We start from the raw sequence: 25381 nt of genomic DNA, 5'->3' as shown, positions 1-25381 counted from the left end.
GTTATAGGTACCGAACTATAGAGTTAAGTTACATCATACTGTAGTCATTACAAAAACCCCGGTCTGGCATTGTATTGTTTTAGCTTTTTGTTAAATTTTCTTTTGTTACAAACAAAAGGCAAGTTGCGATTTGCATACTTTTTGATCACGTTGCCAAAATCTCCTCTTGGGATTGGTCTATTTTCTAATTACATGATCAAAACGAATGCATAGTAAATCGATTTTGTAACGTAAGCTCTATTTTTTAACAATAAATCATCCAGACCAGTGTTTTTATAATGAATAGGGTTACATAAATTTCAAGAGCCATTGCTGAACAAAGAAAATCACAGCTATTTTGAGAAAGCATATGAAGTAACATAGTAACAAACAAAGTGTTTTCTACCGAAGAACAATAACTTTCGATGCAAAATGTGCGATCGAAGCGTGGGTGCAATAATCCTTCTTAATTTAAAACCCTCTATTTTTACTACACCCTTTTTTTAAATAAGAAATACACTTTATAAGAATGTCCATGATGAAAATGGCCAAAAAATTAAGAATAATGCTAAGAATATCACCATCATGGAATTATGCTACTCAAGCTAAGAATGCCATTTTTAGAGCATTTTCAATTATAAGTCCAAGTAAGGCTCACTCCTTCTCAAAAAGGCCATTTTATGCATGAGACGTATGTACTAAATGTTAAATCTAGTTTGAATTAGGGTCCTAACCTAAGAATGCTAAAAGAATATTTTAAGATGATTTTCCCAAAAAAGTTAAGAATATCCATGATGAAATGGATTTACACCATTCTTATAAAAAAAGGCGTGTATTTCCTGCAAATTGGGTGTATTAGAGTCCATAAAGCCTCAAATTGTCCTTAACTTGTTCTCAACTTGTTCTTAAAATATTTTGTGGCCATTGAAGGCTTATGTTCTTAAATATAGTTTTTTCTTAGAAAATTCTTGATATTTTTACCAAAAATTGTAGGAAAACCGAAGAAAAATTTCGAAATTACAAAATGTTTTGCCTATTTTTACCTTACATGATAACAAGATAGCAAGTTATCAATTTAAAAAAAATTTCGATTCCTTTCTAGAAGAGAGGACCATTCTATTTTAAGTACCTTCGTTCAAATGACTTCACATTTTCTTAATGATAAAAGTAGATACATGTTTTCTTTATAAGAACATATAAATTTTTGAAGCGATGTTCTTAATAATTTAGCCTAAAAATGTTCTTATTGTCACAATTTTGTGAGCTTTTTCTGAGAAATTGGGTGTTTTAGTTAGGGTTCGCGAAGTGTTCCTAGCTTGTTATTGTGGGTTGGTCTAAAAATCAGGGTAGCTTAGCTCTAGTTTAGACGGCCGATTTTCTTCCCTGCCTATTCTAATTGTGAATTAAAGAGGGCATAAAGTGGGCTGTCTAAAGTCGATGCATAGCCCTCTTTTGACGTCAATGCAAGCAAAGATTTTAACAACCAACTTTGTGTCGGCCGTCTAAACTAAAGCTAAGGTCTAGTTTAGAAGTCCAACTTTCTGCCCTGCCTATTCTAATTGTCAGAGTAGGCAGAAAGTGGGCACCAAGTCGGCAGTTAAAATCTTTGCTTGGAAAAGGTTGAAAGAAGTCATTGCATTAACGTCAAAAGGCTATGCATCGACTTTAGACAGCCCACTTTATGCCCTCTTTAATTCACAATTAGAATAGGCATGGCGAAAAGTGGGCCGTCTAAACTAGAGCTAATTGGGGTAGCCAATTGGGCTAAGTTGTGGGGTACACGTTTTTTTTTTTATAAGGAACCTTAACTTTGCTCTGAGCCTGGAGTTCCTTATTTTTTCAGAGAATTTCAGTCTCAAAGTTCCTTATCGAGTTCCTTACTACATAGGAGATTTTGAACTTTTTGCCCCTTGAAAGATCAAAATTTGGTCAAATTAGTCCCAATTAGGTACATTATTTTCAAATCCACTTATCCTCAGCCTGAACAGTTCCTTAACAATTCCTTATTTTTTGAACCATTTTCAGCCTCGAGTTCCTTATAAACGTGTTCCTTATAAAAAAAAAAACGTGTAGCCATGCATTTCACGGACGAGAGTAAAAAAATAAAAACTTTTTAGATGATAATCCTCATTGAAGCCAGGGGTAAAACTTTGAAAAAATATTCTCATTATTCATTTATTATGCAGAAGATATTTAAAGATTTTACTTAACATATGGTCAGCGCTTGTTTTCTCCACGATTTGAACTTGATTACATAAACTTACATAAAATTATGAAATGTAATTTCCTTACAAGGTGTGAATCCCTATTAATTAGGTATAATTTCGGTATAATTAATTTACCTTAAAAGTGAATTATCCTTTGATGTTAAGTTTACCCAACTTCTCTGATTTTCATTTTGAAAAAAAGACTGGGACGGTTTTAGGGTGGTTATATTGCGCGCCATTCCTTGTTTACTTTGTAAAAACTAATTCCCGAAAGGTATATTAACGTCTATCAAGAGTTATTGATTTGATTCTTATAAAGTATATGCTTATATACATATAGAAAATAAAGAAAAAATCCAAACTGTGAAGCTAAAGACACAAAGATATATAACGTAATCCAAAGAAAACCGTTCGTGGTTATACGAGCGTGTAATTTGTAAATTAAATTTAGTGAGTTCGTCCACCGTATCGAGTACTTTCGTTTTCTAATCTTTTTTCCTCACCGCCGCCGCATAATGCTGATTGTAATACTTTCGCTAAGGCGAAATTAATAAGTAAAGTAAAGAATGAAAGTGGAGTACTGTAAAATGTTACAAAACATAACATAATCAGAAAAAATTTAATGCAGAAATAATAGAGACGGATCTAATAATATTATAACAGAACAAAAGAAGAATATCATTCTATTGTTACGGGTGGGGGAGAGAGAGAGAGAGAGAGAGAAAAAGAAATATTTATCAGGGAGGGGATTGAGAAAGTTTGATCATTATCGTTTTAAAAACGAGACGGATAAGGATAGCTTTTCCAACAAGATGGTGCGTGGACGAGAGGAGAAGAAGAAAGACTTTGACACTTTTTGAGTTTTAAGCCTAAAAATGTTCTTAATAATTATGTTCTTATTTTGATCATTTTGTGAGTATTGTTACTGATGTCCAGTCTTTTCATTAGACAACAGTAAGAAGTCAACGTGGTTGGGTTTTATGCAGGCCTGCGGCAGTTACAAATATTTTTGACCAATTTCCTAAGAAATAGGGCGTTTTTGAGTCTACAAAGCCTTAAAATGTTATTAACTTGTTCTTAACATTTTGGCCATCGAAGCATTATGTTCTTATATAGTTTGCTCTTATAAAATAACGTGTATACCGCTTTATAGAAATTCTTAAACTCTTTAGAATTCAGACATGCGGAAACACAATAATCCGGAATTTATCACCAGTCTTATAATTGATATGCATAAGTCAAGATGATGTCATATCTATTTCTAACGGAAGCACCCGAAAAAAGCTGGATTTTGGGGTAAACTTGCTCTGTTTGGGGGGGGGGGGTAATTTTGAATGTCCAGGGGGTCAACTGATGCTTATTCGGGAGGTTAGACCTGCTGCAATGTTTGGGGAGTAAATTTCCAAAAAATGTCCTCCACCCCATATATAATTTTTTTCTGGAGGAAAAATCCATGGGAGGAAATTAGCCCACCCTAATGTGATTGAGTAGTCGCCCATCCGCCATCAGAATATCAAATTAGGATATGAGAGGCTCTTTATTAACAGGGAGAGGAAACGACTGACTAGATACAAGTTCGTAGTATAATAGTCTTAGTCTATAAGGTGTTTAGTGTGTTCGAGCTAAACATTTATCCCTTCTTATTATGTGGCTTGATTATTTATAGGGGTTTAATGTGATTTAAAATTTATTTCGCGCTCAGAATTTCGATTGAAAGTTGAAATGAGAGCAAGAAGCTTGTACAGAAATACTTTCTAATGTCTATCCGTACTGAGCTTTATATAAACCCTGGAGGTAGTTTCAAACAAAATGTTTTGATCAAAGGTTTTTTTAAATGGCGGCACTACTCAATAGCGGTGTAAATGCATCGAGAGTATTAGATCTACTTTCCATCGAAAACTTTTGATGATGTAGCACCGTTAGACGTTAACTTTTACCACTGCAATGGCTTCTTTCCGTAAATAAGCCATTGCAGTGTTAAAAGTACCAAATAAAAAAAAACTTCGATCAATGATGGCGGATAAAGCTTGGTCCAGGGATATATAACAGTGGACTTTCCACGCGAGAGAAAGTTGGGACTTTGTGGGTAGTTACATAATTTTTCTTATAATAAAGTGTAGAGATTGTTGAATAATTTTTAGTTACGCCACCCTTATTTCACCCCTCTAAACGGTATATACAAGATCTTTTAAAGTAAAAAAAATTACTTTGCAAAATATTGGGGGGGGGGCATGGGCCATTTTTACGGAAGAAAGTACTTTCCACGTGAGAGAAAGGGACTTTGTGGGTAGTTACATGTTAGTTACGTCATTACCTTCATGAAAAACAGATAAAACAGATAAAAAAGTCTCAAAAAACCTTTTTAATTGAAATTGTTCCGAGTACTCTAAAAATAACGATTTGAGGTGTTTGTTTGAACGTTGAAATCTACGATAAAATCTTTTTCATGTATCTTCTTCTTTTATGTAGCTGTAAATTGTATTTTATTCAGAATTGAATAATCGAGACATGAGAAATGACTATATTGTAATCTGTTTTCAATGAATAACCTAAAATGTACTGAAGATGGCATGTAGGCGTTAATAATGTGCGCGCGCTCTTTCGCGAGTGCGTGATGCGTGATGGAAGGAGGTCGTTTCAGTGTGGTTTAGATCCACACTGTGACCTAGTATAATGCATCAGATTAGATTGAAGGTGTAAATGATCTGTGAATGATACTGATATCATTTTTGTGAGCTTCTCTCTTATTCTTACTATTTTGCTATTATAATATAGACGACCCTAGCGTCTACACAAGATCACTAAAAAAGGGCGGAGTAAGCATTGGCGGAGGTGTTTACAGTGTTACGTTTGTTCCAAACTCTACCGCCACTTTTTTCTCGTAAACCGCCCTGACGCCCTGACTATGTTCTTATATATTTTCCCGCGGTTACTGACCCTCTAAAACGGACGATAGCATCGTCTAGCTCTTATAAAACTGTTCTTATGAAGAATAGAAGGCATTCTTCTAGATTTTTAACGGTTGGTTTAGGCAGAAGAATATGAACTCTTTCCGTCGTTCTTGGGAAGAACATTAAGTCTTGACATGATTTATTCAAAACCCATAAATAAAAAAGATTGATTTGTCTTTTTAAAGATGAGCGTCAATTCATTCAAAATATTTTTTATTTTAAACACTTGTGGATTATTTTCAAATCATATTTTCTTATTTTCTTATCGTTAAGTTCAAAATAAGAAAGAAGAAAACTCCATGTAAAAAGTGAGTGTTTTTCTAAGAAATCAGGATTTTAAGATAAAAAATACAGAGGAGATAGCACATCTTCAAGAAATTGTTGAAATAAACTGGGTACAAGATGCAAGGGGACTGGGACTAACCAATAAACTAGGGGAAGGCAATCTGGCAAGCGTAATTTAGTCTTGTTTTTCTTTTTAGAGAAGAAATCGAAGAAACAAAACAATAAAAAATCAAACATTATTGCATCCTTCAACAAATCAATCAGCAACACAAGTCACCAAGAAAAAGTTGATAAGTTACAAAACTGTAAAAAGAGCAGATAGCAGCGAGATTATTGTTGCTAGAATACAGGAGAACAACAAACAACAAGAGCCACTGCGCATGCCTGAATGATCCTTTAAAAGTCGTCACAATTCGATGAACAACGCATTAAAGGTAGACGGATCCAGACGAAAAAAAAAACACAACTTATTTAAAAAAGGGACACATAGAGCATCTTCATCCGAAAAAAACTAATACGTACAAAACAAATCTGAAAGAGATACTTGTTATCAACTACTGAGAAACATTTCGGACAAAAGTAACTGCTAATTCGGGCAGATCCACCAGAAACAAAATGAAATTGGATTTCATTGCAATCGTAATGTTAATTATACTCAGTATAGTCTTCAACTCTATCGTTGTCATCATCTTCCTCACAAACTGGTCAAAACTCTACATCCGCGACATCATTGTCCTAAGCCTGGCCATCGCCGATTTAGCACAATCTCTCATCGGATACCCGTATTTACTGACCGACTATTCAAATCCGCCAGAACAGCCAGCAACTCCACAATGTATCGTGTCCGCTTTTATCGTCACCATAACAGCAGTAGTTGGGATCGCTCATATCGTTGCTTTATCGCTGAAATATTATATGGCTTTAGTGTTTCCCTTCTGGTCCGATAAATTGGAGAAAACGAAATACGGCAGCTTCATGTTCCTAGTACCCGCTTGGTGTTATGGTCTAACTTGGGGCATTTTTCCGCTTTTCGGGTGGTCGAAATACGGAAAAGAAACAGAGACTGGATACAGATGCGGATTAAATTTACGTGAACATTCAGTGAACGTTTTAAGTTATAACATATGTCTTTCGCTTGCGGCATTCGTTTTCCCTGTTCTAATCTCCATCTTTTGTTACTTCAGTGCGGCAAAAATATTTCGGACAATAAGTAAATCTGCCGCCGAGAGTAACGGACAAAACTCAAAAATGCAAAAAGAAACTAAAAAAAAGATACAAGCAATGTATATTGTTAATGGTATAATGTTATTCTCGTTTCTATTAGCCTGGACTCCTTACGCCATCTTGGTTGTCATGACAATGTTTCAATATACACCTAATCAGACTTACTTCGATATAGCTGCCATATTGGCTAAAACATCGTCGTTCTACAACCCTGTGATATACGCCATGGTTTACAAAGACTTTCGTGATTACAGTAAATTGACCTTTCAGAAATTGATCAGTTCACGAAGAAGAGTGGAAATCGAAGAAGTTGCTACTGTGTAAAAACTGTAATAACGTTTTTCTTAAAATTTCATCTTAAAATTTCATTCGTCAAAAGACAACTTTTTGAGTAAACTTAAGCTAAAATTCTTCCATTCATCTTAAATTTAATTCTAAGCTGTTGATTAGACAAAACTAATTTTTTATCGCGTAAAAAATGGCTTAGTGGGAAGTTGAGTAAACTTAAGCTAAAATTCTTCCATTCGGCTTAATTTAATCCTAGACTGTTAGACGAGAACTGCATTTTTTTATCGCGGAAAAAAAATGATTTAGTTGGAAGTTAAGCAAACCTAAGCTAACATTCTTCCGTTCGTCTTAATTTAATCCTATGCTATTAGACAGGAACTGCATTTTTTCAATGGCGGAAAAAATGGTTTAGTTGGAAGTTAAGTAAACCTAAGCTAACATTCTTCCGTTCGTCTTAATATAATCCTAGACTGTTAGACGAGAACTGCATTTTTTTATCGCTGAAAAAAATGGTTTAGTTGTAAGTTGAGTAAACCTAAGATAAAATTCTTCCATTTGTCTTAATTTAATCCTCTAGACTCTAGACGAAAACTACTTTATTTATTGCGTTAAAAAAAAGGTTTAGTGGGAAGTTGAGTAAACCTAATCTAAAATTCTTCCATTTGTCTTAATTTAATTCTCTAGACTCTAGACGAAAACTACTTTATTTATTGCGTTAAAAAAAAGGTTTAGTGGGAAGGTACTTGCTAATTTAATCCCTTCAGTGCCAATTTTTCATACAAGTTTTTTTATATAAGAACAAACTATATAAGAAGAACATGCTTCGATGGCCAAAATGTTAAGAACAAGTTACGGACAATTTAAGGCTGTGTGGACTCTAAAATGGCCTATTTCTAAAGAAAATGGACAAACAATGCTTTCAAAATAGTGAAAATAAGAACATGTTAAGAACATTTTTAGGCTTAAAGCTCAAAAAGTTAAGAACATCCTAAGGCTTCAAAATTTTTGGATGTTCTTTTATAAAAAAACGTTTATCCGATTCACGGAGTGCATGAAATAAACCCAGTCGGGTTCAACTACCCTTGCGCGTAAAGGTAAAAATATTTCGATTGGACCCGCCAATCCTCGAAAGCAAGGGGTGGGTTACCAGACCTCCTGCTGCAAAATCCTTCACGCAGTCTTGAAAAATTCCGTAATCTAAACCTTCCAGATGTTGAAAATTTTCCCGATCTTCAGAGCTTTAGCGTGTGAAAATTTCTCTCCTCCCCCCGTGAATATTTAATATTTGGCAAGTACAAAATATAAATTCTATACATGTTATACATTGTCTGTTCAAGGCCAAGGCTGAAAGTCTAGAGTCTGAAAATTTAAGAATCGCAATGAAAATATTTGGTGAGGAAGAAAATGAAGACTTTTGCGAAGAAGAGTATTTCAATTTTGAAGAGCTTATTATCGGCGAAGAAAAAACATTTTTATAAAACTTTTGCGTAGTATCTTTTACCGAAGTAAAAATACATTTTCGGAAAGTTTTTCTAACAGCTTATTTGTCTAAAAATAGTATCGATTGTTTTCTGAAACAATTGAAAGACATACTCGCGCTCGACCGTTTTGCGACGCGCTTATCCAGTGTCTGCAGTAATCTTCCTTGGTCTCGTTTTCTTTCAAAAAATAAAGAATGACAGGTGTAATTTTTGAGACCGTGCATCATTAACTGACACTATGGGTGCCTCGATAATGTTAATCCTTTGAGCATCTTCCTATTCTTTTACTAAGTTCGGCCACCTGTCCCGTTGGTATTAATTATTTATTACGGGCCAGCCTTGCTTGTTTCTCAAAATATTCGGATGTGTGCATTTTCCGGGGTACTTTCAAAACTTCCCTCAAGTGGATGAATTTTTGCGTGGATCTATTTTAACGAATGGCCACAAAATACTATTTTTGACTTGGTTGGCGAATTTGTAAATTGGAAAAACAAAAAATCCATGAAAAATTAGTTTCAAAAAAAACCAACAAAGGTTGAACGAAAAAATCCAAAGAAAATCAGCAAAAATGGCTATTTCCGTCATTTTCGGCCGGAAAAAAAATCTCCTCGCAAATCGGACTCGGTCATATTTTAGGCAGTGCTAATTTACATCTTCGTGCGAAAATTCAGCAAAAACTAATCATGAAATCTCGAGAAAATGCCAAAAAACCAGTTTTCCCGGCGAAATTTTTTTTTTTGAAAATCGTGCTCCGTCACATTTTAAAAACTAACGATCGGACTAGGGTTAATCTATAGGACCTCCAGGACGGTAGGTCCAAAAAGTTAAAGTGAAAAAAAGTTAAGAGAAAAAAGTTAGAGGGGCATGGCTCCAACTGGGGTTCTAGTTCCCCCCGCCAAATTTAGGTCCCCCCTGAGTGCAAGCTCCCCCCAGACTGATAAAATTTTAGGTCCCAGTATAGGGGAAAGATTTTATGGCATTCACAAAGCTCTATTTACATGTGTGTGCACTTTTAGAGAATGCAATAGAATGTCTTCATTTTTGCATTTTAAGGATCAGATGACACTTTGCATGAAAACATAAAGGTTTAGAGAAATTAAAAACCAACAGTAAAGAAAAATATATAGGAAGTGTTATTTAGCCCCCAGAGTTACATAAACTAATGCAGGTCCCCCCCAAGATAGAGCTCCCCCCGCCTGTCGGGAAAAACAAGCAGCCCCCACCTCTTATATGGCAAATTTTAGGTGTAGCGGGGGGGGGGGGGGTGCGAGCCATGAGGGGGTCCTATTTTCGGTATTTTTAAAAACTGATGACGTCATCAGGTGACGATGAAGTCATCAATGATACCGAAATTTTCACGAAAGATGCCAATTGGTGCGCACTTGCAAAATTTCAAGTCAATTGGATAGATATTTCAAAACGCATCAAAAGAATTCGTTTGGGGAGGGGGGGGGCTCTTTGCTGGGAGGGTTAAAATATTGATATGAAATCAGAAACCTTTTAATAAAATCTTGAACACGTCCGTGAAATAGCTATTGCCTCTTAAACTGTGGTAGAAATATTGATAACATATCTCTTTTTTCCAGAAATATTATAAAGGCCCCTCTTTCAAAGTAACACTATATGAAAGACTTACAAGTAAGATATTTTTTAGATTTTAGAAGGTCACGAAACAAAAAACAGAAAACCTGTTTAGTGATCCATTCAAAATGTCCAAAATGGGCATTAATTTCAATAAATTTTAGAAATGGACATTGCAAGTGTCTGTATAACTTTTGATCCCAAAAAGATACGAAAAATCTGAATTCGAATTCGAAAATAACGAAACTCAAAGTTTCAGAAACTTCAGTTTCATTTCATATTTTCCACGTGTAATGCAAAACTCACATGGAAAAATAATAAAAATTGCAACAAAAGAAAAAATACTATTGCAAAGTAATACGCGAGTAGATCAGCACTTTCACATCGTCTAGAGGAGATTTATAGGATGTGACAACGCATCAACGTCATTGGCTATGTCTTTCTTCATATCAGAAAAAGGTCAAAGTTTTCTCAACTTTGCAAGTCTATGTACGACGTAAGACATCAAAATTTAGTTCAGTCACTTTAAAGACGTATGTAGTTTTCTGGTTTTCCGACAAATCTGGAAAAAATTTACAGTAATTTAGATCATTTATTAGATTTAAGCTTCACTGGCGGATTTTAAAACATTATAGCAAGTACGTCGGAAACATGCGAAGGAGTACAACGCTCATTAAAAAACAATAAAATTACAATTACAAAACTCTTATCATCTAATAATTTCGACAGGGCTTAGCTACATTTCAGTATTTCCTTTTAATCACTGATTATACCTTTTTAATGTATCAAGATTGGAGAAAAACTTTTTGTTTATATCAGTACAATATAACAATAGGCAGACACTGTCCTGATATGAAATAACTTGTTCTTAACATTTCACCATCGAACCCTTGTTCTGAGACATATTAAATATGTTGATATGTTTAGATGGTAATTTACGTCAGGCGTGGGAATGCGGGAACAGATTAACAAGAAAATAATGATAATCACTTTTTAACTTTTTTAACTTTAAACACTTTTCTTATAAGAACAATTTTATAAGAGCAATGAGAATAAAAATCGCCAACAAATAAGAACACTTTAAGTACAATGCTGAGTCTGAAATTACTCAATTACTATTCAATTTCAAGCAATTAAGGGGTCAAAGTAGTAAACATTGAGTATAGTGCCTAAAATACCTCAATTACAACCTATTAATAAGAACAGGATAAGGACAATTTGAGGCTCAAAGTGCCAAAAGAGTAAGAACAGCAGATGCCTCAGCAAAATTTTACTAGCTCTTATAAAAAAGGTGAACATATTTGTTTAATAATTCTTCACTTTTATTAGTAAGATCAAAGTAAACTTTATTTTTGGAACTTTGAATCGCAAATTGTACTCATCTGCTTATAATTGCGAAAGAAAAATTTTGAATTGAGGTAGTTTTATATCCGGCGATTTTGAGCCTCCATTGTTTTAATAGAATTGCTCTTACGAAATTGGAAATACTACTATTACTTAGAGTAGAACAAACGCTAAAAAAAAGATTAAATAAAAAATGGCAGCAACGTAATGAAAAAGTTTTTAGTTAAAATAGCTTTATTGTATATTTCGGCCGTAAAGGAAGTCTCCATTTTCTCAATACAAATATGCGTAGTAAAGCAGTGTAGTTAAATTATTGCAAACAACGGAAAGATTGAGGGAAAAAAAATAGTTGGAATGATCCAGTTGCGAAATCAAAATTGCCATCAATGTAAAACGTTTCGTTTTGTAAGAACATACAAAATTTGTCAAACTTTTGGATGATAATATTTTTTTGGTTTTCAAGCCTAAAATTTTTTTAAATCTTCTTTATTCTCCCCATTTTGTGAATATTCTTATGCAATGTCCTAAGAAATTGGATGTTTTAATAGAGTCCGCAAAGCCTTAAGATGCTCTTAACATGTTCTTAATATTTTGGCCATCAAAGCATGTTCTTATATACAGTAGTTTGTTCTTATAAAAAAACCTATATAGCACGGGGAAAGGATACGGCGCTAGAGAATTTAAGTATTCTGACCTTCAAAACTACTGTTACGTGAACGAAAGAAACGTTACACAACTTAAAAAATCTACTAGGAGCAGTTCTTCAATTATCTCACCCACCGAGAGCATCAAAATACTGATTTTAAAATCAACTCACCAAGCTAAAATCCCACGATAAATTCAATTTGTTGTTGTTATACATATCCATAACAAAATTCTCTCATTCTATAATCCACTTCTTCTTTCAGTCTGCACCAAAATTCATATATAAAATTTGGTTCTTTAGATCAAAAGTTATGCTCAATTGAATAAAAAAGTTACTTTCAGAAAGTGCACAAAAACGTTAAAAATCGACCTGTCAGATTTTTTATTTTAAATTTGGCAATTGCAATAGCCTTTACATGATTAAGAGCATTTTTCAGTAACTAAACACATAAACTTTGAAATTGAACGGTCGAAAGGGTTTAAAATCTTCATCAAAATCAATTCAATTTACTTTTACCGAAATTTTCCTTGGATTTTTGGTTCTAGACTCGATAAAGTCTATGTAAGGCTGGATTCACCTCGAAACCCATATTTGATGTACTTTTATGAATTTTACCAGATTTTTTGGCCTTTTTCGACGAATTTTCTTCCTTATATTGGAATTCAACCTTCCTTTATATAAAAAGGTCATTCAGACAGCTGATTATAATTTTTATTGACTGAAACGAAAATAGTGATGTATCATGTAATTATGCTTCTGTTCAATTTGATAGGTCGGGTTTTAACGTTTTTGAGCACTTTCCGAAAGTAACTTTTTTATTCAATTGAGCATAACTTTTGATCTATTCAGGGATATGTTATAGCGGAGCTGGATAACGCACATTTAAAAAAGCCTTGTTCTATCTCTGTCCCTGACATTAAAATTTGATATGAAATTTAACTTTTTTAATTACAAACTCGTGAAATTTGGATTTCTTTTTAACCAATGATTCTGCTGCTGCATTTATCCTTCACGATTAAAAACTTTTAATTATCAAGATGGTCTGTAAAACATTGGTGAATGACAATTTAAAAAAATGACATTGTTTTCATTAGTAAAGTTATAAGAAGTTTCTTCTGTAAGATTATAAATGGTACTTTTTCATTTGAAATACCGCGCTACACCGCGGGGTGCCTCACTTTCTAACTGATATTTTCAGATAGCAAGTCGGTATGTCTGATTATGGAAAAATTTCAAGTCAATTGAAACAATATTTGTCAAAATATTTACATCCGAAATTTTTAAAGAGAAATCATGAAAGCTTCTCAAATTCATAACACACGCTGATAAAAATAGATTTCATTTACAAGGAAGCTTTTGGGGCATCTTCTACAAATATTATTTTGATGAAAAGCGGGAACATCATAGCAAAATATGTGCAAACGTACTGCATGAATACTTTGTCTGCTTCATTTTTCTTATAAAAACAGAACACTCAAGGGGACAGAGATGGATTTCTATTATCAACAGTTTACATTAGAAAAGACAAAGAAGCAATCCGCTAAGGAATTCTCGTCCTTCATCCAGCTCCGCTATAACATATCCCTGATCTGAACCAAATTTTATAGATGACCCATCAAAATTGAAGTTTATTTTCCTCCTTTCCAATGAAATAGAAATGGTTCTTTTAACGTTTTTAGATTTCGAGAAAATTAGTTCTAAAGAGAGAAACTTTTTTGTAGCGCACCCGGTACGTCATTGAAAATCGGTTTTTCATAACTTTAAACACTTTTCTTATAAGAACAATTTTATAAGAACAATGAGACTAGAAATCGCCAACAAATTTAAGAACACTTTAAGTACAATGCTGAGTCTGAAATTACTCAATTATTACTCAATTTCAAGCAATTAAGGGGTCAAAGTAATAAAAATTGAGCATAGTCCCTAAAATACCTCAATTACAACCTATTGATAAAAACAGGATAAGCAGGGATAAGAACAATTTGAGGCTAAAAGTGCCAAAAGAGTAAGAACAGCAGATGCCTCAGCAAAATTTTACTAGCTCTTATAAAAAAGGTGAACACATTTGTCTAATGATTCTTCACTTTTTGTAAGATGAAAGTAAACTTTATTTTTTGGCACTTTGAATCGCAAATTGTACTCATCTGCTTATAATTGCGAAAGAAAAATTTTGAATAGAGGTAGTTTTTGGGCTTTAAGTTTTCTACCCAATCTTTAATATTTTGACATTAAAGGTTTTGTTTTTAAATAAGAGTGATGTTGTTTGCTTACTCATTAATTTAAATTTACAAGCTTTTTCGCATTGAATTGACACGGATGCGAAGCAAGGTTGGTCAGAAAGAGGAAAAAACAAGATTTTTTTGCTTATATCAGCATGATATAACAATAGGAAGACACTGTCCCGATATGAAATATGTGTCTGATATGAAACGGGAACACTTATGTAAAAACAAAACCTTTATGATTACTTAAAATTAAACAAGGTCAGACTAAGCATTATTCACAAACTATTCTCATCTTTTCGGCGATTTTGAGCCTCCATTATTCTAATGAAATTGCTCTTACAAAAAAAAAAAAGAGTGTATTGCAAATACTACTATTATTTAGAGTAGAACAAACGCTAAAAAAAAGATTAAATAAAAAATGGTAGCAACATAATGAAAGTTTTTAGTTAAAATAGCTTTATTATATGTTTCGGCCGTAAAGGAAGTCTCCGTTTTCTAAATGCAAATAGGCGTAGTAAAAAACAATTTTCGCAAGATTGAGGGAAAAATAACAGTTGGAATGATCCAGTTGCGACATCACAATTTGCAATCAATGTAAAACGTTTCGTTTTGTAAGAACATACAAAATTTGTCAAACTTTTGGATGTTAATATTTTTTTTGGTTTTCAAGCCTAAAATTTTTTCAAATCTTCTTTATTCTCCCCATTTTGTGAATATTTTTATGCGATGTCCTAAGAAATCGGGTGTTTTAATAGAGTGCACACAGCCTTAAGATGCTCTTAACTTGTTCTTAATACTTTGGCTATCGAAGCATGTTCTTGTAAAGTTTGTTCTTATAAAAAACCTATATAGCACGGGGAAAGGATACGGCGCTAGAGAATTAAAGTATTCTGACCTTCAAAACTACTGTTACGTGACCGAAAGAAACGTTACACAACTTAAAAAATCTATCTACTAGAAGCAGTTCTTCAATTATCTCACCCACCGAGAGCATCAAAATACTGATTTCAAAATCAACTCACCCACCCAAAACCCCACGATAAATTCAATTTGTTGTTGTTATACATATCTGTAACAAAATTCTCTCTTCTATAATCCACTTCTTCTTTCAGTCTGCACCACAATTAGTTTTATTGCGTGAGATGCTACACAATTTGATCTACCTAGCCATGGTGCAGTATGCAGTGTGCTAATGAGTCCCAAAAAGGACGAAATGCATACACCAGCAACCCAGTCTCCTGCGAGAAGATAGTTGGACAGAAATTCTATGAATTTCTTCAAATATTATATGATAACATTCAACAATAGAGGTTTCTAATGTTTAGTTAAGTTACGTAAATTCAACCATTGTGGAAGCGAACGTTCGAATTGCGTAAGGGTTGCCAAAAATCCGGAAAAACCAATAAGGACAACGCGAAGTTTTAGTTCCGTCATATTTTTAGGTATTGTTGTTTTGCCTCAGTGTCAAAAATCTCATGAAAAAAAGAGTCAAATATACAACTCGAGAAAAAAATTGTTTTAATTATAATGGGGCCCCCCCAGCGGTTTACGTGAATGCGTGAATGGGCTTTTTTGGTTGCGTGAATGCGTGAATGCGTGAATAGAAAAAACTTGCGTGAACGTGAAAATCCATATTTCTATTGCGTGAACGCGTGAATTTTTCCTTTTCACAGTTTGTAGAAAACCCCAAGGTGCGCACCTATCCCAAATTCAAGGGATGCCAGGTGAAGGTGCACAAAAAAATCAGCAACTTTCAAATTCTCTATTTTATGAAACGATTCATGATTTAGATGCGCTTTCTAGCAATCTAGACACCTTAAATTTCCAGATTTTTTCGCTCGGGCCAAACATGTCCCGAATCTTAAATAACTCTAATTTTCCCTCTTGAAAGTGTTTGTTTAAGATAAAAGCATGGTTATGCATGATGAGTGATTCAGGGCCAGGGCCAGGGCCAGCCAGGGCCAGAGCCACTTGGGGCAGGAGGCGGCCATGACTTCACCACGTTTTTGCAAATAAAAAGAAACTTATTTCAAAGAAATTTTTACCCATGATGAAGACTTTCGATAACCTGATTTCTGGGCAAAATTCCGAAATGGAGTCGTATTTAAGCACATCAGAGGGCTAACATAGAAATTTTCTCCTGTCGGCGCAAAACATGGTTGCGCCTCCTTAGTCACTATGTTTTCGACCACTCCACGTTAGGAAATTAATTCGCGAGCCCTGATTAAAACCTTTCTTTTTAAATTTTTTTGATCGCTTTGTTCGCAACAAATGTTCATTATTTTACCTCATTTTACAAGCTATCAAGCGATCGTACCTTGCCTCTAACGAATTTAGACTACATTCTTTTTCAATGGTGTTAAAGAGAGCATTTTTAGCCAAACGCGAGTGACAGAAATGCAAAAATTTCCTCTTTGAGTAAACCATGGTTGCGCCTCCTTACCCCTGAGCTAGTAAGCATCATGGTGTCATACTCGAGTTTTGACCTATTTTTGATAATGTTTAAGCTATTTTTTGTACAAAAATTCGCCTGCGGCGCATATCTTTTCACTTACTATCGCGATACGTTAACTGCAGAAGCTTCACCTTTTCCAAACGATCGTGACAAGTTAGAAGAATCAAATATTTTGCATGATGGCATTAAAGTTGAAAAATTACGTAACGCTTTCTATTCGGGGGCTTCTTATGACGCTACCAAACACGGTGTTTTATAGTCAGGTCTACAGGAAAAAATCATTACTAAGTTAAGTTTTTCTCAAGTGCATGACCAGATCCGGTCGAATGATATCTCGAGCACAGCCTTGTCATACTTTTTTATGCAAATCGAACGTTTTACCCCATAGTGGCGGAAATTACGTAAATTACGTAAATGTGCAAGACCTCTATTTTTGACATTTTCCCCGATTTTTTCCGAAAATTTCACCGATTTCCCAAAAAATTGGGTTTGCGTGAATTTCGAGAAAAACTTGCGTGAATGCGTGAATTGCGAAAAATTTTTGCGTGAATGCGTGAAATTTGGGTCCGCTGGGGGGACCTCTATAATTAGCATAGGTTCCACTTTGGGCTTTTTGGTAGACAAGATGAAGCAATATGCATTGTCCCAGTATATACAGTTCTTTGAGCTCTTGTTTCGGCTGAAAGTAAAACAGTTTGCCTGATTTTATAATCAAGTTAGTTCGGGCGAGAATCGTTTTTAATTTAATTTAATTAGTACTTCTACTTTATTTCACTAGATATTTAGGAGGGGTTCAGTAGTGGGGTGATTTGCGCAAAAATGTTCCAAAATGAAAAATTACACGGTTTTCCAGATTATTTGAGCTCGCTGTGAGATTAGTTAACTTTTTTTGGCCAAAAATTAGTGTAATGGGGTTGTTTTGCTGGAACAAGCAAAAAAAATTCCAGGTGATTATCTTTAATGGGAATTTTTTTTGGATTTTGCTCAAAATTTGTCCCGTACGCGACGTGGTTTAGCAATATATGTAGTTTTTAAACGTTCAATGCACCTTTCCTGACAAATGTACATATCCTGCTATGCATTTTTCTGTCAGCATACTATTAAGAATTAACTCAGAAACAAAATTTTATCTCATATTTTCAGTTTGTAAAGGCCTATGCGCCTTTATCGTAGCAGACTAATTTTTTGTCCCGTACGCGACAACTCCAATTACACTGCTTCAAAATATCAATGAGGAAAAAAAATCTGCCCAAAATTTGTTTTTTTTTTCTTTCAGGTTACTACCTATGTATGTGTCATACTTTTCAGACACTTTTATCTGAAAAGAAATCTTTTGTTAACCAAATTTGTACTGAGACGCTCCTCATGCTGAAAAAAATTACACTTGTCCCGTACGTGACAGAGTGAAATACTCAAAATCAGTAATAAGTACAAAAAATGTTTTGTATTCCCTGAAGTCACTCTTATGTATGTATCAAAATGCACTAAAATTTTACCATACGTATTTTTCTTTTTCGGAATATTTCACACTTTGTGTGTCGCATACGGGACAAAATTAGGATTTCCATTTGTCCCGTACGCGACAAAATTTGAAAATCCTTGAATTTAACTAGAAAATTCTATTTTGACCAAATATTTTGCATTGATTGATTGATAAATCTACACCATATTATTGCTTCTTTAAAATATCCAAGATTTTTTAAGTTTAAGTATAAATGAAAGTTATTGAGGGTTAAAGAGTGATTTTTCCCCTATTCACGTACAATAGTGTATACTACAGATACCCCCATAAACTCTGATACACCTATTTTAGAATGAAAAAGTTAAGTTTTTCTGAAAGTCAAAAGGTTAGTGAAGATTTCCCAAAAGTTATTTGGTTCTGAATTACAATTTTCTCTACAAATTGAGAGGCTGTTAACATTGTTACAATTTTGTCGCGTACGGGACGAATTTTTAGCTGTAAAACCCGTGGAAAAAATTAAAAACAGGAAAACAGCTTGTAAAGTGTGATGAAACTATTTTTTTCTTAAAACCTGACCCCTAGAGGATACAAAAAACACCAAAAGAAGTTCAGGCTCATGGGAACAATTTTGAGCTTTTTTATACTCAGAACTTAAGGTTCTACTACTCGAGTCTCGTGTTAAAAATCAGAGTTAAAACTCCACATTCCAGAGGAAACTTAGGCTGGACTTAAAAGATTCTTGGTTTCCCGTCACCTGACCCTAGACTTTGGGGGTGGGTCAGTCGGTCAGAAATTATTTTAATTTTGGTCATTCATGGAATTTTTGTCTACATTTTGTAATTCTTGAGAAAAAAAATTCTCTTTGTTGAAATAGCAATAAAAGTTTTTAGGTCAGCAAGTTTAGAGAAAAGTTGGTCGGCTGACGGCAAACCAAAGTTTTTTATTTATGGCACTCAAAAATCATATGTGGTGCAGAGAATTCCCCTTTTCAAATGAAATATTATGACTTTGACTGTAGATGTTTTTGGAAGATATAAAATGGATTTTTATTAAATTTTTATTTAAAACTAGGTCATTAAAAATCGGTTCTTCATGTTGGTTTTTTATCCTTCATTATATTATTCAACTCCAAGTGGCTTTTTGTTAATTCGCCTTTCTTTCAAAATTTTTATTTCAAAAACCTTGTCAAGTGCTCCTAGTCTACTTCACTGGACTTGGCGTCATCAAAAAATATCAAAAGGTAAAGTTCAGCCAGAAAGTATTTCAATCAGAATCCACAGAATTCAAGCTATTGCGGTCAAAACTAAATCAGAATAAAGAATAAGAACCAGAACAAAAATAATGTCAAAAATCTTGAGTACTGGTTTTTCAGCAATTTTACTAGCAATTCAAATCTGAAATTTTTTTCACCAGAAATAGGCTCACATAAAGTGTATTAAAGTTTTTTGCATTTTTGTGCAAAAATCAGTAAAAACTAATCAGACAGTCTGGAGAAAAGCTGGTACCGGACAAACTGACAGCCAAAGGTTAATCTATAGGACCCCCAGATAGGTCCAAAACTGATTGAAGTAAAAGCGTTGAATCAAATACTGGTAAAGTTATGGTATGATTATCATTTTTATATCAGTGAATCTCAGACCATCATCGTGACAAGGTCTCCAAAAAATATTTCTTCAACCAAATGATACAGGCGAAAATTAATCACTGATTGACTTCAAAAACATTAAAAAAACTGCAATGGACACTTTTTTAAGAAAATAAAAATCAATAATTTCTCACCGTAAAGTGAACGTCCCGTTTTTTTAATGATGTACTGCTAGCGATTATAATGGATTCGATTGCCTCACTTTTTTGATCGATCCTGAATAAAGAAAATATAAACTTGGTAAGAGAAAGAAGTGAGCTATAAATCCAAAAAACCCAACTCTACCTGTGTGAGCCACAGTCAATTTTTCAATTTTGAAGCTTCTTTAGTAATTTGTACTTAGTTTGTAATTAATTTGTACGTGCGTATGCTGTCGCACGCCTCAAATGATTCAGCTTGGCTGATATGAAAAAAAGAAAACAACGAATATTTCACCACGAAATATTTAAACGTGGAAATTAAGTTTGACTGAGGTTAAGGATTTTCAAAGAGGAATTAAAATCCAGCCAATACAGTTGTTACATGTTTTTTTATAAACAAGTGTCTACCCCTTGGCCAGGCTCGTGTATGCTTAAAGCTTTCAAATAATCCAGTTATAGCGTATGCTTATTATATCCTTATGAATTATATAATGTTTATAATTCGCCACGAACCAAGTTTTGTAAAACCTTGTAAATTTTGTAAAGATTTGACTCAAACAGCGTTCAGATTTTAGGAGCAGTGAAATTAAGCTATCACTCGAATGTCTCTTTGTTTAAGACCACTTCTAAACCTTTTTGATCAGAAAAAAATAAATGACTTGAAAAATATTTCAGGCTGACATATATGCTAATGTTATGCTTAGAAAATCTGCAAATCTGAGCCTTCATTTGCTTATAAACGTTAAGCTTATAAAAAGAAAAACATGTACGTGGGGAAAAAGTCTATAGGGGATCTTTTTTCAAATAATTTACATGATGAATATATCACATTATAGGTATAAAGCAGTGGTCAAACATCAGAGTGCTGTTTGGGCCTAGCAACAAATGACATCGCCATGGAATCAGTCTATGTAACTATTCACTATCAGCTATTTTTCACTAATAATTATTCAAATTCTTCCTTGAAAAATTCATTAATTATTGAATGACAATATTGACATGAATTTTTAATTTCTAGGTTACTTTTTAAGGACACACCTTGCGAGCCTCTCCCCCATAGCCACACTTATTTACTTCTTAATATCTTTTACCCTATTCTTTTATGTTATGTTTGTCGCCATCCTGCTTTTCCTTTTACTAGCACTGAAAAATACTTTTTTTACTTTCGTTTTCATTATTCCAAGAAACATCTTTATCTATGAAAGGATTGCATGAGCTCTTTGAGCTCTAAACCATAAGATTTTTTAAATATACCAAAGCACAAAATATGTTTTATCTGTGTTATTAGTTTATGACCTATTTCAGAGTCATTTACAGCCAGAAAAATTGGGTAGCGATTTCTTTCCATGTGGAAACAAAAGAGTATCAGAGGCACGAAATGCTTAATTACAATAGGGGTAATATTCGATTTTTGACCACCAAATACAGTAAGTACTTTGCTTTGGGTACTAACTGCAGAAGAGTGGTGGGAGTATTTCAGAGTTTAGATTTTGCATTTAGTAATCATAAGTATATGCATGACCCCTGTCCAAAATACCTATCAATTTATAATAAGATCGGTCGTGTTTAACCGTAGCATACAGTAAGACCTTGCCATATTATCTGAGTATACTAAAAGACATAACTCATTATAACATCAATTCACATACATAACGTACATTCAGAGGTCCCTCAACAATGAAAAGTACCCCTGAACAAATTTTTATTCTTTTAGGAAAGAGCCTCCTTAAACCTATGAATTCACCGTTTCCTGAAAATTTCTTACTTTTTGTTTGTTTCTTAATGACCAATTAATTAGGTGCAACTCATTAAAAGACGCTGGTAGGGGACTATTAATATGGAGGGTTCGCAGCATAAAGAACGGGTCTACTGGAACAAACTCTTTGCTCTTGGTTAACCTGTTGATTGAACAAGATTGAAATATCTCTATCCCAAATATCTTAGACTGCAGTAAAATCATTTGCAAAAAGGACCTGTACGATTGATTAGAGGTAATTCTAAATTAATAAAAAGACTTCTAAATTACCTCTCACAAAGTTTATTTTGCTAAGAAAATTGTCGTGGTATTTTAAGACATTAATCTCTAAGCATACTACAACCTCTTATATAACTACAACTTTATTATACGAGTCAAATATCTTAGTATATTAAGAGGTCAAAATATACTCTGTGGTCTTAGTATAAATGCGTATCGTAAGCATTATTTCCTGTAGACTGTTCAGTAGTGAAATATCTCAATCTTGGCAACTATCTGATTATCCCTTCAAATAAATAAAAATATTTCTAACAGACACCTCTTAACCTCACTCGTGAAAATTTGGCAAGGCTTCATTCAGCCTTTTCATCTTTCAGTGTTACTTGGTCCAGGGTAAATGTGCCACTCACAAGTTCACCTCTCAGACAAGTAACAACTGATTGGATTTAGATGAAGGAAATCTTGTTGAATCTCGGAGATCACGACACTCTTCATGCAACCTTGCTTCTCTGAGATTTTCTCAGAAAGTTTATTCAAAAATATTGAAATTTTGCAGGAGGGTCCTCCAGTAGCACAAAAAATCAATGCAGTGTGAAAGTCCCTCTCTCAATTTCCTGAATTTGTTGGTTGTATATAAGTTCTTTCCTTCTTCTTCTCCAGGCTTGCTAATGTAGCTGAAACAGATTTTTTACAATAACTCAGAGCTAGATGGTTCAAAACCTTCACGTCAAAGAATCCCTCAAACCCAGGGATTTTTCTAAGCATTTTGAGCTGGGGCTGTTTTACTTTAAACTTTTAAGATTGAATTTCTAATATGCCTGAATATAATTAATATATATTTGAAGATAATAATTAATAAACAACAAAAAAGCTAGGTTAATTTCGCTTCAAAAACTCAATCTTAGTCGGTCGGTTGGTCGGTCTCCATTCTTCAAAAGTCGCACAATCCTGGAATCCAACCGCAAACGTATTGAAATAGCCAGAAATCCGGATCTGCAAAAAAAAATTGCATGGGGAATACTTCTGTCAATGTGTATTATGTGTCAACTATGTAAGCATTTTATTGTTGGAATAGAAAAAAGAGGTAAGTATAGCCTAGCCTAATTTGTCAGCTGTCAGGGGGTGTAAAAAGAATATGAGAGCTAATTTGTATCAAAAGCAAAACACACCGATTTTACCAAGCTGTCAAAGCCCAAAGGTGAAAAGGTCTCTATTGGACCCCCTCTCCCGCGGTTTATTTCTACCCCTGCGGTGCACCCTCTCCCGCTCCCCCTTATCGGCACAATCAGGCTAGCTCTAAAGCTCTAAGACAGCATTTATCAATATCAAGTCCACCATTTTTAGCGCGGTCCGAGGATTGAGCCGAGAATGCTCGCAGAACGCCTGCAAGCTCCCAGAAGAGTGAAAAACTTTAATCTGTCAATCATTTTCTCAAGCGAAGAGTACGTGAAGCGATTCTAGCTTTACAATAGTGCCGCGGATCATCAGTGGATAGTATTCAATTATCATTATACCTTTATTTTAATTCCTAGAACTTTTGCAAAAAAAAGAAAAATAGAAAAGTTGTATTTTTTACTGCTCTATTCACATACTGAATTTGAAAGATTTTCTACTGATTTTTGTCCTGCTTTTGCGGGACTTTAGCTTAAAGGTTTTGTTTTTAAATAAGAGTGATATTGTTTGCTTACTGTACTCATCAATTTTAATTTACAAGCTTTTTCGCATTGGATTGATGTGGAGCAAGATTGGCCAGAAAGAGGAAAAGAAAAACATTTTTTGCTTATATCAGCATAACATAACAATAGAAAGACACTGTCCCAACAGTCTAAGCTTAAACTCGGACATCAGGATTAGAAACTAGGCTAGCCTTACCTCTTTTATCTTTCCCTTTACAACAATACAATGCTGACAAGTTGACACAACACATTGACAAGTAATCCATGTGAGAGAAGTTTATATCAAAATCTGCAACAAAAACGAAAGTGGTCTCTTCTACTGATTGCTTCCTGGTGCTCCTTCGCAGTTGTTTATCAAATTTCCACCAATGAGATTGCTGCATTTCACACGGCCCTTCTTTTTGGTACCTGTGGCCTCTCAGTGCCTTGCACAACGGGCGGCTGTAAAATCCCACCCTTCATATATTTGTTTCAACCCGTGATCCTAAGGCTTAGGTTTATTCTCATCTTCAATTGACTGAAGAAAGCGGGAAATTGAAGTGAGAGTTAGATTGTCAACAAAGTGCCGTAAAAAATCATTGAATAAAAGAAGAACATTAAATCTTAAATATTTTCATTTTGAAGGATTGGTGCAAAAAAGGAAAACATGGAAAAGTTTTGTTTTTTATTGGTTCAATCGTAATAGGGGATTTGGAAAACTTTCTATGTTTGTTTTTTTGCACAAACCCCTGTAACTAACTATGGGCGAGCACCCTGTTGCTAAGGGGTCACTCACAAATCGATTTTAGGTTAGAAAAACGTCAATTGACATTTTAAAATCTGACCCACCCACCCACACCCTAAGATGTCACTTGAAATCCCTGAAAATTGATGAAAAACTGCCTTCATTGCTGTTTTGTCAGCCATCTTGATTTTCACTACGGCTCGCATATATAGTTTATATTTGAAAAAAAGGTACAGAGATAATTTCTAAACTTGTTCACAAAATTCCCGTAATTAATTATCTCTTACCTTAATTCCATTAATTCTCGCGCCCCTTTTATTTCCGCGCAGAATACGTGCGCGAAAATAAAAGGCGTACGAAATAGGCCTATTTTCGCGCACTTGGCCAGGCGAAAATTAAAGGGTGCGCAAACTAGTAATCGTTCTGAACGTGTAGAAATCTCATCAAAGAATCTCATCAAACAAAGCCATTATGATGTTCAAAGGCATTCACAAAATTGCACCGAGCTACCTCTGTAACGAGGTGAATCTCGTCAGTAGCAGAGAACAAGGTTTGCTGCTGAAAACAATGTTGTGGTGCCTTTATCTAAGACTCGTTTCACTGATCGAACATTTATTAATTCTGGCTCTTTATTATGGAATGACCTCCCAACTGAAATCAAAACTACCAAATCAATATTCCAGTTCAGAAATTCAATTAAAAAGCACTTCCTCAACTAATCAAACCGTGTTGTTATATTTCTTATCCTGTTCCTTTTTTCTCGTTCCTGTTCTTGTTACTCTGTACCATTCTTGTCCCCTTCCCCCAAAGTGGGCCCTGGGTGAGACAATTTTCAAACTGCCTAAAAGTTTGAAAATTATTCCATGGCCAGCCACAATAAATATGTTTTATTATTAGTATTATTATTATCTTAGGACTTTATTAATAAAATGGGACCTCGATTCATGGTAAATATGCCTCTGCAATGTAAATCCTAGTTTGAATACACACTGAAAGTGAGTAAAACTCATTTAAAATTGTCAAAAACACTCAGAAAAAATCCCAGAAATTGCAAGATGCGCAAAAATTAAAGAATGCGCGAGTGTTCTATTTT

The 25381-nt window shown here is 34.3% G+C and overlaps 2 protein-coding genes across 2 annotated transcripts in view; one reads left to right on the top strand and one right to left on the bottom strand.

Moving 5' to 3' along the window:
• Positions 1 to 25381, bottom strand: part of LOC136813151 (telomerase protein component 1-like) — an 89007-nt gene that overhangs the window by 61439 nt on the left and 2187 nt on the right. Inside the window, exon 2 of the mRNA XM_067069682.1 lies at positions 19908 to 19989. The gene's annotated coding sequence lies outside the window, so the exon portion shown is untranslated. The remainder of the gene's footprint in view (positions 1 to 19907; positions 19990 to 25381) is intronic.
• On the top strand, positions 5624 to 7030 carry LOC136812928 (rhodopsin, G0-coupled-like). The gene has a single exon (XM_067069438.1). The coding sequence runs from the start codon at positions 6038 to 6040 to the stop codon at positions 6968 to 6970; it is 933 nt and encodes a 310-aa protein (XP_066925539.1). The 5' UTR covers positions 5624 to 6037; the 3' UTR covers positions 6971 to 7030.

The sequence above is a fragment of the Clytia hemisphaerica genome, unplaced genomic scaffold (genome assembly GCF_902728285.1).
Source record: "Clytia hemisphaerica strain Z4C2 unplaced genomic scaffold, Clytia hemisphaerica genome assembly, whole genome shotgun sequence".
NCBI classification, from domain to species: Eukaryota; Metazoa; Cnidaria; class Hydrozoa; order Leptothecata; family Clytiidae; genus Clytia; species Clytia hemisphaerica.
This window is presented reverse-complemented; position numbering and strand designations above follow the sequence as displayed.

Excerpts from the sequence above, each read along its gene's own strand:
- LOC136812928 (XM_067069438.1), top strand. The coding sequence starts at position 6,038 with ATGAAATTGGATTTCATTGCAATCGTAATGTTAATTATACTCAGTATA.